This window comes from Balaenoptera acutorostrata, chromosome 10 (assembly GCF_949987535.1).
Source record: "Balaenoptera acutorostrata chromosome 10, mBalAcu1.1, whole genome shotgun sequence".
In the NCBI taxonomy this organism is placed as follows: domain Eukaryota; kingdom Metazoa; phylum Chordata; class Mammalia; order Artiodactyla; family Balaenopteridae; genus Balaenoptera; species Balaenoptera acutorostrata.
In genome coordinates this window covers 102,383,283-102,400,048 of record NC_080073.1, presented here as the reverse complement: position 1 = coordinate 102,400,048, position 16,766 = coordinate 102,383,283, and the positions used below count along the sequence as shown (strand labels likewise).

General features: G+C 44.3%; 1 protein-coding gene across 7 annotated transcripts in view; it reads left to right on the top strand.

Moving 5' to 3' along the window:
- RREB1 (ras responsive element binding protein 1) overlaps positions 1 to 16,766 on the top strand; it is a 129,070-nt gene that overhangs the window by 55,647 nt on the left and 56,657 nt on the right. For all 7 annotated transcript variants that reach the window (XM_057554841.1, XM_057554835.1, XM_057554838.1 and 4 more), the window contains 3 exons: positions 10,011 to 10,128; positions 13,474 to 13,598; positions 14,205 to 14,417. In XM_057554841.1, the coding sequence (XP_057410824.1) occupies positions 14,247 to 14,417 (171 nt within the window). In that variant the 5' untranslated portion in view covers positions 10,011 to 10,128; positions 13,474 to 13,598; positions 14,205 to 14,246. The remainder of the gene's footprint in view (positions 1 to 10,010; positions 10,129 to 13,473; positions 13,599 to 14,204; positions 14,418 to 16,766) is intronic.

Sequence of the window (16,766 nt, the reverse complement as noted above, 5' to 3'; positions counted from 1 at the left end):
GCGGAAATGGCGAGCCGCGCGCTGGAGGGGCAGAGGTGACTCAGAGAAGACCATCGTTAGAAGTCCGAGAATGTGACAGAGGGAGCGCGTCTGTTCCCTCAAGCCCTGCGCTAGGAGTTGGAAATGTCCAGCAGAAACTGAACAGAGTTTAGAATCTGGATTCGCTTTGCTCTCCCACCGTGGTCCTGGGGGCTCTGCAGTGGGACTAACCCTCACAGGGTGGTGGTTACAGGGATCGAGTAAGATGATGCACTTAGCTTGTGGCAGACGGTGTTCAGAAAGTGTTAGCCGCTCTCATCATTCGTCTTCATTCTAGTCTTTCAGTGCGAGTGTTGCAGAGGTAGAGTTTGGAACAGAGAGCCTTCGGCTGGTGGGAATCTGGGAGGCTTCATGTGAACAGTGGCCCCTGAGGGATGGGATCAGGGGAGGGGTGCAGGTGTATGTTCTGGGGGAAGAAACTGAACAGAGAGTGTGAGGGCCGGTGGGCAAGAAGGCCAGAGGAAAACTGAGGCCAGAGCACGGAGCACTGTGAACGTGGGTCAGCAAGTCCTCCGTCCAGAGGCGGCATGTTGTGGAGGCAGAGCCCAGAAGACCACCTGGGGGCCGCACACACGGCCGTGGGACCCAGGGTTGCCACCCTCCCCGCACCTCCCGGCTCTGCTCTCTTGCACGTGGCCGGTGCCGAGGGGTGCATCCGCGCTCCCCCTGTGGGTAGGATCCAGGGCTGGCTGGGGCAGCTCATGGTGCCCTGCTGTACCGCTCGAATGCTCTACGTGACACTCCAAGGCTCCCTTTGAGCAAAGCCCGTGCCAGCGAGGGGGAAGGGGCCGTGCATGGGTTGCCGCCCTACCCAAGGCATAGACTGAACTCTCAGCCAAGAAACACATCAACTTCCTGGAACTCAAGAGCCGTCGTCACAGCTGTCAGCCTTCAGAGCACACGCGAGGCCGTCCTGGTTAGAGGAGACAGTTTTGCCCCGAGCTCTGCAGGCATGGCCGTGGTGCACACTGGTCTGCTGGGGTTTCGTCCCCAGCCTAGCCAAGACTTCCCACATCTGTCAGCCCATCCTAAGAGAGGTCCTTGCTGCCTGTTAAGCCCCCGAGTAGCCCGGAACATTTTAGTATCGGAACTCCTCTAAACTCGCTCTCTGTTAGCCGGTCCTGGGTTGGCCCGAACCGGCTGCTCCAATCAGGGGATCAACCATCCCAGGTATTTGTGGACGTCTGTGTAGGCTCCGCACCGCCTCTGTCCTGGTTCGGTGTTGCAAAGCTCCTCACCGTCTGGCTTGCGGGCTTCTCCTGTCATCCTAGGCATCCAGGCTTTTTCCTGGGGGCGTTAGGACAGATTTTAGATTTCACTTCAAGAACCCTGCGGGTTTTCACAAGCTGGGCAGCTTTGTTTCTAGACCATCTTCCCTTTTATCTTTCATCTCTTCTTTGCTATCTCATTGACCTGGAGACAGGATCCTTAATCTTTTCTTTCTGGCTTCGCATAGCATTGTCCCTTATCTCCTCTGGGGCTGGGGCTGGCCTGCCCTCCCCATCATCCTCACAGAGGGACCTCTGCCCTCTTCAGGCCATCCTGCTTCCATCAGATCTGGGCAAAGCCGGTGTGGGAATGAAAATCCAGAAATGCAGTAGCCTCCCTCAGGAGCCCGGGACCCCCCCACCCGCCCCCCGCTCCAGCTTCCTGGAGGTTCTGTCTCCAGGGTACAGCCTCTCCTCATGGGTCCTTTTCCCTTCTCTTCTCTTCTCTTTTCTCTTTTTTTGAGGTGGTGGTGATAGAGCTAAGGGGTATCTTGAATTTACTTCCAAGAACTGTCCTGTACGTTTCCACTCTCTGAGTTCTGTGAATCCCTCAGGACTGGTGGAACCCAAAACAAACGGGGTAGTGACTCTTGTTACTCAGCTTAATCGCAAGACATTCTTGATATTCAGATCATTTACATCCAAGATCAGAGGATGGAAGTTTCAGGGTCAAGTCTGTCAGGTTGGCCCTCTCCTCTCCTTGGTTCCCCTTGTGGATTGAGGAGGTTACTGAGGAGGTTACTTGGTGGACTTTTTTTTTTTTTTTTTTTAATTTATTTATGGCTGTGTCGGGTCTTCGTTTCTGTGCGACGGCTTTCTCTAGTTGGGGCAAGCGGGGCCACTCTTCATCGCGGTGCGCGGGCCTCTCACTATCACGGCCTCTCTTGTTGCGGAGCACAGGCTCCAGACGCGCAGGCTCAGTAATTGGCTCACGGGCCTAGCTGCTCCACGGCATGTGGGATCTTCCCAGACCAGGGCTCGAACCCGTGTCCCCTGCATTAGCAGGCAGATTCTCAACCACTGCGCCACCAGGGAAGCCCCTGGACTTTTTAAAGTATCTTTTTTAAGTGAGGGGAGGGAGTGGGTCCATATTTTAATGAGAGTCTTAGTTATATTCTGGAAAATCTTAATTCCAGAGACTTGTCTCTCTGATTGTGTTTTTATTCATTATGTATAGAACTATAGTTCACTTTGCTTATTTGTAGATCTTGGCAGTTTCTAGGAAAAAACCATGGAGCTATTCTTCTCTGGACTTTCTTCTTAATATTTGCCATTAATATAAAAATGAATAACAACATAAGGAAACTTTGCTTGCTTTTTTTTTTTAAACTGTACAATTTCACCTTAGGCGTCTTTAAATTTAGATGGGTGGGGATGATCTGAAAGGATGTTTTCTTTGTGCGTTTCTGAAACCTCATGGGAATTTTAGTAAAATGGTCTTGATTCACAGTTTCAAGGAAGGTGGGTTATATATCAAGTAAAACCTGGATTCTTATCCTACTTATCCCGGATGAGTTTCTGGGGCCCCTGACCCCCTTGATACTGAAGGAAAATGTTGGGTGTAGAGTATGTCCTTTTATCTGTGGGAGGGTCCGTAATTTTCATCAGATCCTCAAGGAGGGTCTTGCCCACAAGAAACATCGGGAATTGCTGGGGTAGTAATAAGGGTTCCTCCAAGTTAAAGGCGGGGGCGGGGTGGTGGTGGTGGTGTCTCTGGCCTTTCTGGGGCTGTCCCTGTGAGTTATTCCTTGCTTCTGGATACTTTGTTCAAAATCCAAAGAACTTTTCAAAAGAGAAAGACACAAAGAAAGGAAGGAGAACTGAAGCAGTGAGGTGTGAAGAGAGAGAAGCTGCTGGGGTGTCAGAAATCACTGAGGAGCTGCTTCTGACAGGAAGGGCTGGTGCAGCTTTCTCAGCGCCAGCAGACCCGGCCCGGGGGGGAGCCTGCCCGCCTTAGGTGCTCAGTACCTGTATGGACAGGGTAAGATTCAGGATGGTAACCGGGCGCGGGACGTAGCGGGCAGCTTTTCTGCACACACTCCAAAAGGGACAAGTTTTTCTCCGTGTGGCAGTCACTTTACTTCTTTACTCTCTCCAGTTTTGCGCTCTTCGGAGGCTGTTTCAGAGACAGAATGGGCTGGAGGTGTAGTTCTGAATTTTTGAATTTTATTTTATTTTTTTATATAGCAGATTCTTATTAGTTATCTATTTGATGCCTATTAGTGTATATATGTCAATCCCAATCTCCAAACTCATCCCACCACCACCACCCCTCCCCCTCGCCACTTTCCCCCCTTGGTGTCCATACGTTTGTTCTCTACATCTGTGTCTCTATTTCTGCTATGCAAACCAGTTCATCTGTACCATTTTTCTAGGTTCCACATATATGCGTTAATATACGATATTTGTTTTTCTCTTTCTGACTTAACTTCACTCTGTATGACAGTCTCTAGATCCATCCACGTCTCTACAAATGACCTAATTTCATTCCTTTTTATGGCTGAGTAATATTCCACTGTATATATGTACCACATCTTCTTTATCCATTCGTCTGTCGATGGGCATTTAGGTTGCTTCCATGACCTGGCTATTGTAAATAGTGCTGCAATGAACATTGGGGTGCATGTGTCTTTTTTTTTTTTTTACAACTTTATTGGAGTATAATTGCTTTACAATGGTGTGTTAGTTTCTGCTTTATAACAAAGTGAATCAGCTATACACATACATGTATCCCCATGTTTCTTCCCTCTTACGTCTCCCTCCCTCCCACCCTCCCTTATCCCACCCCTCTAGGTGGACACAAAGCACCGAGCTGATCTCCCTGTGCTATGTGGCTGCTTCCCACTAGCTATCTATTTTACATTTGGTAGTGTATATATGTCCATGCCACTCTCTCACTTCATCCCAGCTTTCCCTTCCCCCTCCCCGTGTCCTCAAGTCCATTCTCTACGCCTGCATCTTTATTCCTGTCCTGCCCCTGGGTTCTTCAGAACCATTGTTTTTTCTTTAGATTCCATGTATATGTGTTAGCGTACGGTATATGTTTTTTTCTTTCTGACTTACTTCACTCTGTATGACAGACTCCAGGTCCATCCACCTCACTACAAATAACTCAATTTCGTTCCTTTTTATGGCTGAGTAATATTCCATTGTATATATGTGCCACATCTTCTTTATCCATTCATCTGTCGATGGACACTTAGGTTGCTTCCATGTCCTGGCTATTGTAAATAGAGCTGCAGTGAACATTGTGGTACATGACTCTTTTTGAATTATGGTTTTCTCAGGGTATATGCCCAGTAGTGGGATTGCTGGGTCGTGTGGTAGTTCTATTTTTAGTTTTTTAAGGAACCTCCATACTGTTCTCCATAGTGGCTGTATCAATTTATATTCCCACCAACAGTGCAAGAGGGTTCCCTTTTCTCCACACCCTCTCCAGCATTTGTGGTTTGTAGATTTTTCTTATGATGCCCATTCTCACTGGTGTGAGGTGATACCTCATTGTAGTTTTGACTTGCATTTCTCTAATAATCAGGGATGTTGCAGTGCTTTTCATGTGCTTCTTGGCCATCTGTATGTCTTCTTTGGAGAAATGTCTGTTTAGGTCTTCTGCCCATTTTTTGATTGGGTTGTTTGTTTTTTTAATATTGAGCTGCATGAGCTGTTTATGTATTTTGGAGATTAATCCTTTGTCCGTTGATTCGTTTGCAAATACTTTCTCCCATTCTGAGGGTTGTCTTTTCGTCTTGTTTGTACTTCCCTTTGCTTTGCAAAAGCTTTTAAGTTTCATTAGGTCCCATTTGTTTATTTTTGTTTTTATTTTCATTACTCTGGGAGGTGGATCAAAAAAAATCTTGCTGTGATTTATGTCAAAGAGTGTTCTTCCTGTGTTTTCCTCTAAGAGTTTTGTAGTGTTCTGTCTTTCATTTAGGTCTCTAATCCATTTTGAGTTTATTTTTGTGTATGGTGTTAGGGAGTGTTCTAATTTCATTCTTTTACATGTTGCTGTCCAGTTTTCCCAGCAACACTTATTGAAGAGACTGTCTTTTCTCCATTGTATATCCTTGCCTCCTTTGTCATAGATTAGTTGACCATAGGTCCGTGGGTTTATCTCTGGGCTTTCTAGCCTGTTCCACTGATCTATATTTCTGTTTTTGTGCCAGTGTCATATTGTCTTGATTACTGTAGCTTTGTAGTATAGTCTGAAGTCAGGGAGTCTGATTCCTCCAGCTCCGTTTTTTTCCCTCAAGACTGCTTTGGCTCTTCTGGGTCTTTTGTGTCTCCATACAAACTTTAAGATTTTTTGTTCTGGTTCTGTAAAAAATGCCATTGGTAATTTGATAGGGATTGCACTGAATCTGTAGATTGCTTTGGGTAGTATAGTCACCTTCACACTATTGATTCTTCCAATTCAAGAACATGGTATATTTCTCCATCTGTTTGTGTCATCTTTGATTTCTTTCATCAGTGTCCTATAGTTTTCTGAGAACAGGTCTTTTTACCTCCTTAGGTAGGTTTATTCCTAGGTATTTTATTCTTTTTGTTGCAATGGTGAATGGGATTCTTTCCTTAATTTCTCTTTCTGATCTTCCGTTGTTAGTGTATAGGAATGCACGAGATTTCTGAGCATTAATTTTGTATCCTGCAACTTCACCAAATTCATTGATTAGCTCCAGAAGTTTTCTGGTGGAATCTTTGGGATTCTCTATGTATAGTATCATGTCATCTGCAAACAGTGACAGTTTTACTTCTTTTCCAATTTGGATTCCTTTTTTTAATTTTTCTTCTCTGATTGCTGTGGCTAGGAATTCCAAAACTATGTTGAATAATAGTGGTGAGAGTGGACATCCTTGTCTTGTTCCTAATGTTAGAGGAAATGTTTTCAGTTCTTCACCATTGAGAATGATGTTTGCTGTGGGTTTGTCGTATATGGCCTTTATTATGTTGAGGTAGGTTCCCTCTATGCCCACTTACTGGAGAGTTTTTATCATAAATGGGTGTTGAATTTTGTCAAAAGCTTTTTCTGCATCTATTGAGATCATCATATGGTTTTTCTTCTTCAATTTGTTAATATGGTGTATCACATTGATTGATGTGCATATATTGAAGAATCCTTGTATCCCTAGGATAAATCCCACTTGATCATGGTGTATGATCCTTTTAATGTGTTGTTGGATTCTGTTTGCTAGTATTTTGTTGAGGATTTTTGCATCTATATTCATCAGTGATATTGGTCTGTAATTTTCTTTTTTTGTAGTATCTTTGTCTGGTTTTGGTATCAGGGTGATGGTGGCCTCATAGAATGAGTTTGGGAGTGTTCCTTCCTCCGCAATTTTTTGGAAGAGTTTGAGAAGGATGGGTGTTAGCTCTTCTTTAAATGTTTGATGGAATTCACCGGTGAAGCCATGTGGTCCTGGACTTTTGTTTGTTGGAAGATTTTTTTTAATATAAATTTATTTATTTTTTTGATTTATTTTTGGCTGTGTTGGGTCTTTGTTGCTGTGCGCGGGCTTTCTCTAGTTGCGGTGAGCAGGGGCTACTCTTCATTGGGGTGCGTGGCCTTCTCATTGCAGTGGCTTCTCTTGTTGCGGAGCATGGGCTCTAGGCGCACGGGCTTCAGTAGTTGTGGCTCGTGGGCTCTAGATCACAGGCTCAGTAGTTTTTGCGCACAGGTTTAGTTGCTCTGCGGCATGTGGGATCTTCTCAGACCAGGGCTCGAACCTGTGTCCCCTGCATTGGCAGGCAGATTCTTAACCACTGTGCCACCAGGAAAGCCCTGTTGGAAGATTTTTAATCACAGTTTTGATTTCATTATTTGTGATTGGTCTGTTCATATTTTCTATTTCTTCCTGGTTCAGCCTTGGAAAGTTATACCTTTCTAAGAATTTGTCCATTTCTTCCAGGTTGTCCATTTTATTGGCATAGAGTTGCTTGTAGTAGTCTCTTAGGATGCTTTGTATTTCTGCGGTGTCCGTTGTAACTTCTCCTTTTTCATTTCTAATTTTATTGATTTGCATCCTCTCCCTCTTTTTCTTGATGAGTTTGGCTAAAGGTTTATCAATTTTGTTTATCTTCTCAAAGAACCAGCTTTTAGTTTTATTGATCTTTGCTATTGTTTTCTTTGTTTCTTTTTCATTTATTTCTGCTCTGATCTTTATGATTTCTTTCCTTCTACTAACTTTGGGTTTTGTTTGTTCTTTCTCTAGTTCCTTTAGGTGTCAGGTTCGATTCTTTATTTGAGATTTTTCTTGTTTCTTGAGGTAGGCTTCTATTGCTGTAAACTTCCCCCTTAGAACTGCTTTTGCTGCATCCCATATGTTTGGGATTGCCATGTTTTCCTTGTAATTTGTCTCTAGCTATTTTTTGATTTCCTGTTTGATTTCTTCAGTGATCTCTTGGTTATTTAGTAACGTATTGTTTAGTCTCCATGTGTTTGTGTTTTTTACGTCTTTTTCTCTGTAATTGATTTCTAATCTCATAGCATTGCGGTCGGAAAAGATGCTTGATATGATTTCAGTTTTCTTAAATTTACTGAGGCTTGATTTGTGACCCAAGATGTGATCTATCCTGGAGAATGTTCCCTGTGCACTCGAGAAGAAAGTGTAATCTGCTGTTTGGGCATGGAATGTCCTATAAATATCAATTAAATCTATCTGGTCTATTTTGTCATTTAAAGCTTGTGTTTCCTTATTAATTTTCTGTCTGGATGATCTGTCCATTGGTGTAAGTGAGGTGTTAGAGTCCCCCACTAGTATTGTGTTACTGTCGATTTCCTCTTTTATAGCTGTTAGCAGTTGCCTTATGTATTGAGGTGCTCCTATGTTGGGTGCATATATATTAATAATTGTTATATCTTCTTCTTGGATTGATCCCTTGATCTTTATGTAGTATCCTTACTTGTCTCTTGTAACATTCTTTATTTTAAAATCTATTTTATCTGATATGAGTATTGCTACTCCAGCTTTCTTTTGATTTCCATTTGCATGGAATATCTTTTTCCATCTCCTCACTTTCCGTCTCAATGTGTCCCTAGGTCTGAAGTGGGTCTCTTGTAGACAGCATATATATGGGTCTTGTTTTTGTATCCATTCAGTGAGCCTGTGTCTTTTGGTTGGAGCATTTAATCCATTTACATTTAAGGTAATTATCGATATGTATGTTCCTGTTACCATTTTCTTAATTGTTATGGGTTTGTTTTTGTAGGTCCTTTTCTTCTCTTGTGTTTCCCACTTAGAGAAGTCCCTTTAGCATTTGTTGTAGAGCTGGTTTGATGGTGCTGAATTCTCTTAGCTTTTGCTTGTCTGTAAAGCTTTTGATTTCTCCATTGAATCTGAATGAGATCCTTGCCAGGTAGAGTAATCTTGGTTGTAGGTTCTTCCCTTTCATTACTTTAGATATATTGTGCCATTCCCTTCTGGCTTGTAGAGTTTCTGCTGAGAAATCAGCTGTTAACCTTACGGGAGTTCCCTTGTATGTGATTTGTCGTTTTTCCCTTGTTTCTTTCAGTAATTTTTCTTTGTCTTTAATTTATGTCAATTTGGTTACTATGTGTCTCGGCATGTTTCTCCTTGGGTTTATCCTGCCTAGGACTGTCTGTGCTTCCTGGACTTGGGTGGCTATTTCCTTTCCCATGTTAGGGAAGTTTTCGAATGTAATCTCTTCAAATATTTTCTCAGGTCCTTTCTCTCTCTCCTCTCCTTCTGGGACCCCTATAATGCGAATGTTGTTGCGTTTAATGTTGTCCCAGAGGTCTCTTAGGATGTTTTCATTTTTTTTCATTCTTTTTTCTTTATTCTGTTCCGTGGCAGTGAATTCCACCCTTCTGTCTTCCAGGTCACTTATCCGTTTTTCTGCCTCAGTTTTTCTGCTGTTGATTCCTTCTAGTGCAGTTTCCATTTCAGTTATTGTATTGTTCATCTCTGTTTGTTGTTTAATTCTTCTAGGTGTTTGTTCTTTAATTCTTCTAGGTTTTTGTTAAACATTTCTTGCATTTTCTCTTGACGTGTAGTTCTAGGAAATGCTGTGTTGTAGGTCTCTCTAAGTTTGCAGAGGACCAGACACAGCTTTTTCCCAGGTTGGGGGTTTGAGGCCCCTGGCACCCCAGAGCAGACTTTCTCAAACTCTCGAAGGGCATGTGTAATTTGAGGAGTTTTCTGTATCTTCCCTACAGAAAGGAAAAGGTACACGTTTGGTCCTATTTGCACTGTTGTGGACATTTTCCCCATCACTCAGGAAAAGGCGTAATAGTCACTGCTTTACTTAAGGGGCTGTTTAGTTCCATATGTTTTACTTTCAACTCTTTTCTTTTCTCCTTCTGTTTCTGATAGCACTTAGTGTGGTCTTTTCTTCTCTTCCTTTTAAAGTGGCGGTCCATCAGCATCTTCTGTCAGCATGCCATTCAGATGCTCAAAGCTTCACTTGGAGCCATTGGTCTTGGCCATTTGCACGTGATGACACCCTCGATGTTGTTGGGGCATGCTTTGGGGGTTCCTTCCATCCACGTCACACTCGATTCCAGTTGCTCTTGCTCGGGTGGAATTGACCTAGTTGCTGGAAGCTTGCTTATAAGTGCAGGCAGGGGATGGGAAATGCTGTTGTCTTTAATTTGTGACTCCTAGTGGTATAAGTGGAGAAAATGATACAGAGACAGGATCTTGTCTGGTCTGGGCTCCTTCTTAATGTCACCTTTTCTTGTTTTTGTAGGTTGCTCCAATCTGTCCCAGAGGTGGTGGCTTTGAGGTGTGACCCTGCCCACGCTTGGGCCCAGCCAGCACCAGCTCCTCAGTGAGGAGAGCCAGCTTGATAAGACGAAGATAAACTGGTCAGTTAAACTTTATTGACCCTCCATGAGTCACAGTAACTTTGAATGTTGTCTTCCCTCCTCTCCCCATGTCCCCATTGAGCGGTCCACCCTCTGCTTGGGGTCCTCCTGAGGTTTTGATGCAAAACCAAGGTGAAACTCTCACTGTGAACTGCTAGTTATTCCGCACCTAAGAGCCGGGGGTGTGGGATGAGAAGTCTCGGAAAGCGTGCCGAGGGCCTGGCTCACAGGAAGCAACGCTGCAGGCACCCCCGTTCCCTGCTTCTTCCTTCCCACCCGCAGATTTGAACTCTTTGTGTTCAAAACTGGAACACCAGGCGAGTCCACTTGGCCATGTCAATGGAGATGACGATTTCCTTTCATGTCTGTGATTTGGGGGCCTCATCTGGGTTCCCACTCCTCTCTGGTTGCAGCTGGAGGAGATTGTACTAGAATGGGGCCAGTGATTTTTATTTTTATTTTGTTTATTATGGTTATTATTATTATTTTTTAATTTGCAGTGATGGAGCTGATGTGTAGGATGGTGTCAGGGAGCAGAGGAGAGAATGAAAATATACGGACTATAAGTATTTATAAAGAAAGTGTGCTTTGTAAATGGACCTTAAACTGTTAAACCTGTCTTTCAGCCCCTGAGATTGAGTATCAGAAGGTTTAGGTTGGTCAGTTTGGATTACTGCTCTAGTGTGGTCCACGGTCGGGCGTGGGGTAGGTAGAACTGACTAATTCTGGCTGCTGGCTTCTGGTTAAATTAGTGCATAAATGCACCTTAACGTTAAGGTGGATTTGTGTTTTCTGACCGGGAACAATGGGCTACATTGTTTTACACCAGGTCCCTTCCCTTCTTCCTGCTCCATCCTCCCTAAAGGAGAGCTCACGCATAACACACAAGCACAAACTGGAGGAAAATCTTAGAATAGGTCTGAGAGGCTGGTTTGGGTTGCTTCTGAAACAGCTTTTCAGGGATGAGTCCAGTGACTGTTCTTCTTGTCAGACAGTGTAACTGGGAGTTTCATTTTGTTAATTGCACTTTCTGATCAAAGATGAGAAGAGTCTGTATTTTTTAAAAAATATTACTATTTACTTACATTTTAACAAGGAAAAGGAAGTGAATGTAGGTGATCTTGGTGTCCTCAGTGGGTAGTGTCACACTTCACACTTTATCCCAAAGGGGAAATAAATTTAGCAAATGTCTTCCTGTCCAGACAAAATGAGAAACAGCAAGTTTGCATGACTTTTCTCCTTTTCCAGTTGGGATATAAGCCCCTGCAACTTTCAGCCCTTAGGTTGGTTAACTGTTGTGACTATTGCTGGGTTTTCTATATTTAGGACATTTAGGTAGTTTGCAAGAATGTATATTTGATGTTATAATGATTGTGACAAAAATTCTTTCTGGCACTTTGGCTCTTTTTGATGAATATATTTTTTGTTAATTTTCATATTGACTATTTCCCTTTTCTCCATTTTCTTTCCCTACTCAGTGAAAGAATTAGAATATGTTTTCTGTAACTTATAATTTTATATTTATCTAAAAGGTGTTTTCTCTAATCTATTCCTGGTCTGAAAAACTCTACCACACTTTTCTTCTCTAAGTGTAGTAACAGGACAAAAGCAAGATCATCTAAACTCCCACTATAAATTAGTGGAAAGGGTAACTTTATTTTTACTGACATAATGTAATTACAATAAGATTTCTAGTCGTTTATGTTATAATTTGATGTACATTAAAACTATGGGGGATATATATTTAAAAGAATGAGATGGTTTTGGTATAGAAGGTGTCCCCTTACTTGAATCAAGGAACTAATCATATACTGATTGATGACAACAATTCTGGGGAACTGATGATACTTTTGTTAGAAATCCTTTAAGAAAGAAAATGAGGTGTGTGTATACTTCAGTATGTGTGTACTCGTGTTGAAAGTTTTTTCCTAGAGAGGAATCTCCCAAATAAACTTTCAAAGACAGTCAAAATGGGAAGTTTTAAAGCATAATTTTTAGTAAGTTTAAATGGTCTTCCATATATGGAGGAAACTTCATGGAAAGACAACAGCTTTGGGGTTTCGGGGGGGGTTGTTTGTTGTTTTTTTGTTTGTTTTAATTTTGGACCAAGGTTTCCTTTCTTTTTTTTTTAATTTAATGTGTATTTTTATTTATTTATTTATTTATTTTTAATTTATTATTTATTTGGTTGCACCAGGTCTTAGTTGCGGCAGGCGGCTCGCCGGCTCAAGGTTTCCTCTTTTAATGGGAAAGATGTGAGGGGTGAGGCTGGATCAGTGGTCTTAAGTTGTATGTTTGGTAGTTAGTCCTCTTACTTACCATTTGGAAAAGTATTAGAGTCATATCTTCAAAATGTCTACTGAAAGGAAGGCACATTTTGTCTCTTGACAAGGAAAGTACTGTTCCTGAGGTTCACTTTGGCTCTTGGGTAAGGTTTTAGCTCAGGACTTCTCAGCTGATGGAAGCATCACTTAATAAAGTTATGTCCCCAGGCTTTCCTGCTCTGCTGCTGGACACGTTTGCAGCTGCTCTGGGTGTTACCGTTTGTCACATCCTAGGTCACTTCTCCTAGAGTTGGAGGAGGAACCACAAGACATCACATTCTTTCTGGTGTTGTTCCTAAGTATCCACTTTGCTCCTGAGATAATTAGCTTGATCTCTGAGGCAGCTGTGGACTTGCAGAATTTAATGCATACTGGAGCATAACAGGATACGTGGCTAGAGAATATCTTCCCAGATAAAATAAGGGGAACAGTTGACCTGGAGACTTATTTCTGGCCATACCTATAGCCATAGTACATCTATGGAAGAAGCATAACTAGAAAAGGCCTGGAGAAGTAAGGTTTGATGTGTACATGGGCTGTAGTTTTCCCTTCAGTCAACCTATTTGTATTACCAAGTTTCTTTAAGGTCTGACCTAATCCCTCCTAGACTCTGAGCCTTTAGAGGCTTTAGCCTTCAGACTCTGACTCCTTTACTGCCTTATCTTTGGTCAGTTTTAGGGGGAGGCGGGAGATGGTCAAGTGGGAGTCTTGAGAGTCCTTGTGGGAGACAGGAGTAGGGTATGAGAGAAAGTTTGCTGTATGGATATAAATATGAGCTTCAGAAAATAAAATACCACAGAATCGTTTTGGCTGTTGGGAGTGAGGGTGACAGCACTGTAGGGAACCTCAGTTAAGGGTGAAAACCAACCACAGAATGTGGTTTGGGAAGAAGAAGAAGACTTAGGCGTCTCCTCTCACACTGCCCCCTGTAGTCTTGTGAATATAGTGGTCTGAGATCATGGTAAACAAATGGTTTCTGTTTTTTCTTCACTGAACCTTTTTGCCTTTGCTTCCTTTCCAGTGTCAACGAGTGATACCAGAGAAGAAAAAAAAAGAAGTGAACCCAGCCTCATTTCCTCCTCCACGTGGGCAATCGCTACAGCAGGGGAAGGTCTCACAGTATATCAGTTGGGGCAGAGAATGGAGGTGATTGGCAGTGAGGGCTGGGTTTTCTTCTGTCCATTTTCTGGGGTACAGCTATATTATGCACTTGCATGTTTTAAGAAACAGTCTTTTTTATGCTGATTTGAAATTTGGTTATAGTGTTGGGTGATAGTGTTGGCTTCTCAGTTGTCCTAACAGTTCGGGCTCCACATTAAAATCACGGTATTGTAGCCTGGAGTTTAAGTGAAAGCCGAGGTTTCTCATCCTTAGTTGTTAGGTCTAGAACATGCACATAGTAGTAAGTGAGTTAGACTGTTAGGTGGGTGCTGGCCAGATGGCAGCGCCCAGGCTTCCTAATTGTTGTAGCCTTCCCCACTCCGCCTAATGCAAGCTTAGGAAAGGCAGAAAGACCTGCCTCGGGCAGCTTCGTCGGTGGCACATGCTCAGAAAGGAAGCAAGGTTATCGGTTTGGTATGACAGCACTTGGTTTAGATGAAAGCTTAAGTCATAGGAGTCATATGAGTGTCAGCTTGAATTGAGGAAGGGGTTTTAACCCGACTGCAGCGGTGGCAGCCATGGCCACTGCCACCTGGTTGTGACAGAAGCCTAAACTTCCCAGTGATCACATCAGCAATTTCTGATTTTCAGTTCTGTGGCCGAGGCTTCCTAGAAGCTTAAACCTTCGTCCCAATGACGTCAAGTTCGCCCGTTGGCTTGGAAGGTTCAGATTTGTCTTCCATCAACACCATGATGTCAGCGGTAATGAGCGTAGGGAAGGTTGCCGAGAATGGTGGGAGCCCCCAGAGCATCAGGTCCCCCACGAAGCCTCCGGGACCAAATCGGATTGGCCGAAGGAACCAGGTAAGCGTTAGTGTGCCCGGCTGTGGCGTCCATGGGAGTGTTGGGAGAATGATGTCCCCTTGAGCCCCAGCTTCCTAAGCCAGAAACTCGGATGTGGTCAGAACTGAATGGACATACCCAGAGGCCATAACCCTTTTTCAAGAGCTAACTTCTCATAGCTTATGGCAGTTTCCCTTCTTAGAGAAAATTTTCCATGCTGTGGTGTCAGTATCGGTGAAAGCGCCCTTATTCTCTGCCGTGTGGTTTGATTTGAATGCGAGCTTTCTCCACGGGACAGGCGAGGCAGAGAACTTGACTTATTCCTGTCCTGTGGCATGATTTGTTTCCTCGTTCATGCAGCTGGTTAATTGGGCTTCTGATGCCACCGCCTTGACTTTTTCTTAAGTGTCTCCAGATTAGGTAGAGATGAGTCCCGGCTCTGCTGGAGCCGCTCTTCGGCTTCCGTCCTCGACAGGCACACAGTGGGGCTCCCGAGATTCCGCTCAAGATGCCACGTATTCCTCTTGACTTCTCAGAGATCAGGAGGGGTGGAGAAGAGCACATGGGAGGGCAGGGACGTTATGAAAGGCCATGTCTGCTCCCTCGGGAAATAAGATGAGTCTTTTAATTAACGTACAAACGGGGCACTTGAGAAGGTGTTGCTGTCCTGCAGCAGCGTGCTCAGCGGTGCGTGAAGCTCAGGGAGCGAGGCGAGCCGTTGCCCTGTCCACTCCGCGTCCATGTGATGTGCACGTTCCGTGTTCGGCTTCACTGATTTAATGGGGTCCCACCAAACCCTGGGGAGAAGGCAGTCTTCTGAGTTTGTCCAGGGCCCGGGGGTGGACGGCAAGGTAAACCTGTTGGGCTTTTGTGAGTTAATTTTCTTTTTTTGTTAACAATCCCACGGTGACTGTCCTTATACAGAATTGTCTGAGCATAGTGTGATGGTTTTCTATAAATCTGTAGACGTACAACATGAGTTACGGCTTTTGATACGACGTGCCCTCCAGGAAAAGCTGTCCCTGCCTAAAATCCCTCCAGCAGCACAGGAGTGTCCGTTTCCCCGCCTCTTTCTCAAGGCTGAAGACTTGGCAGAGTTAAATGATGCTTTAGGGTTGGGGCATTGATACTTTTTCTCTCTTTTTTCCCTTGTCTCCGCGTGCCTCTCTTCCTATGGGTACCTGAGAAAATTCTCAGCCTGTTTGACTGTGGCCTGAGCCGAGAAGGAGTGCTAGCTCTGGGAAGAAAAGGTTTATTTCCACTCTCATGTGACTGTGCATCCATCCATCTATCTGTCCATCCCTCCATCCATCCCCCTATTTCACAATATACGGCCCCCTCCTCCTTCCAGCCAGGTACTGCGCCAGGTGCCGAGCTCTTCCTTAGAGCCCAGCATCGCCCCAGCACAGGCAGACCTGGCCCAAGTCCAGGCTCTGGTCCCTTCCCAGTGATTCAGAGACAGTAGGTAGAGGGGGCCCACGGCACCTCCATCCCGGCATGGTAAGTGGAGCTGACTCCACAGGGGTGCCTGGGCCATTTTCCACCCACTTCCTGTGTCCTCTGGGGTTCCTTAGGGCACTGGCTGAGTTTTTGAAAGGAGGTCTGAGCTAGAGGTAGGATGGGAAAGACAGTGCATTAAAAAAAACCAAGCGCGGTGCGGGAGAGAGAGTGCAGAGTGCGTCGTCCTTACCTGGGACAGACAGGAGGGCTGGGAGAGAGCCCTGGGGAGCAGCCCAGCAGCCAGCAGAGTTCCAGGGCAGATTAGCCACAGCCGGAAGCCAGCAAGGGTGCCAGATAGTTTCATTATGGAATGGTTAGTTATCACATTAGCTGCTAATTTTATCTGTCAGCTCAGGAAGCGTGCTCCTTCCACCAGCACGGCCACAGCCATTGGATTCAGCACTCTCCAGCAGGGCCTCTTCCAGCATCACGGTGCTCCCTTCTCTGTTTGATTTGTTTTTAAAAATTAAGTCTGAGTCTGGAGACTTCCTTCTCCCGGACCATCGTGGCTGTCCTGGACCTGTGCTATGGTCTGCAGCGTGCCGCTGCCCGCCTCTGAGAATGGTGAGGCTTCAGTTCACCGTAAACCCAGCATCACTCCCATTAGCCCCAGGGGCCACTCAGCGTGTCTGGAATCTGCCTCAGGGGAACGCAAGATGATTTTTTTTAAAAAGAATTTAAAAATCCTCAAGAGGCTGGCTACTTGGAGGCCTGACTTTTTAACATATATTTCCATCCTACCGATGAATCTCTTTTCTTTAAAAAAAAAAAACACTTTTTAATATATATTATCACTAACCTAAGAATTTAACAAAAATACCCCAAAGACCGAGTTTGGGCCCAGCTGTGAGGCATCCCTCATTATTATAC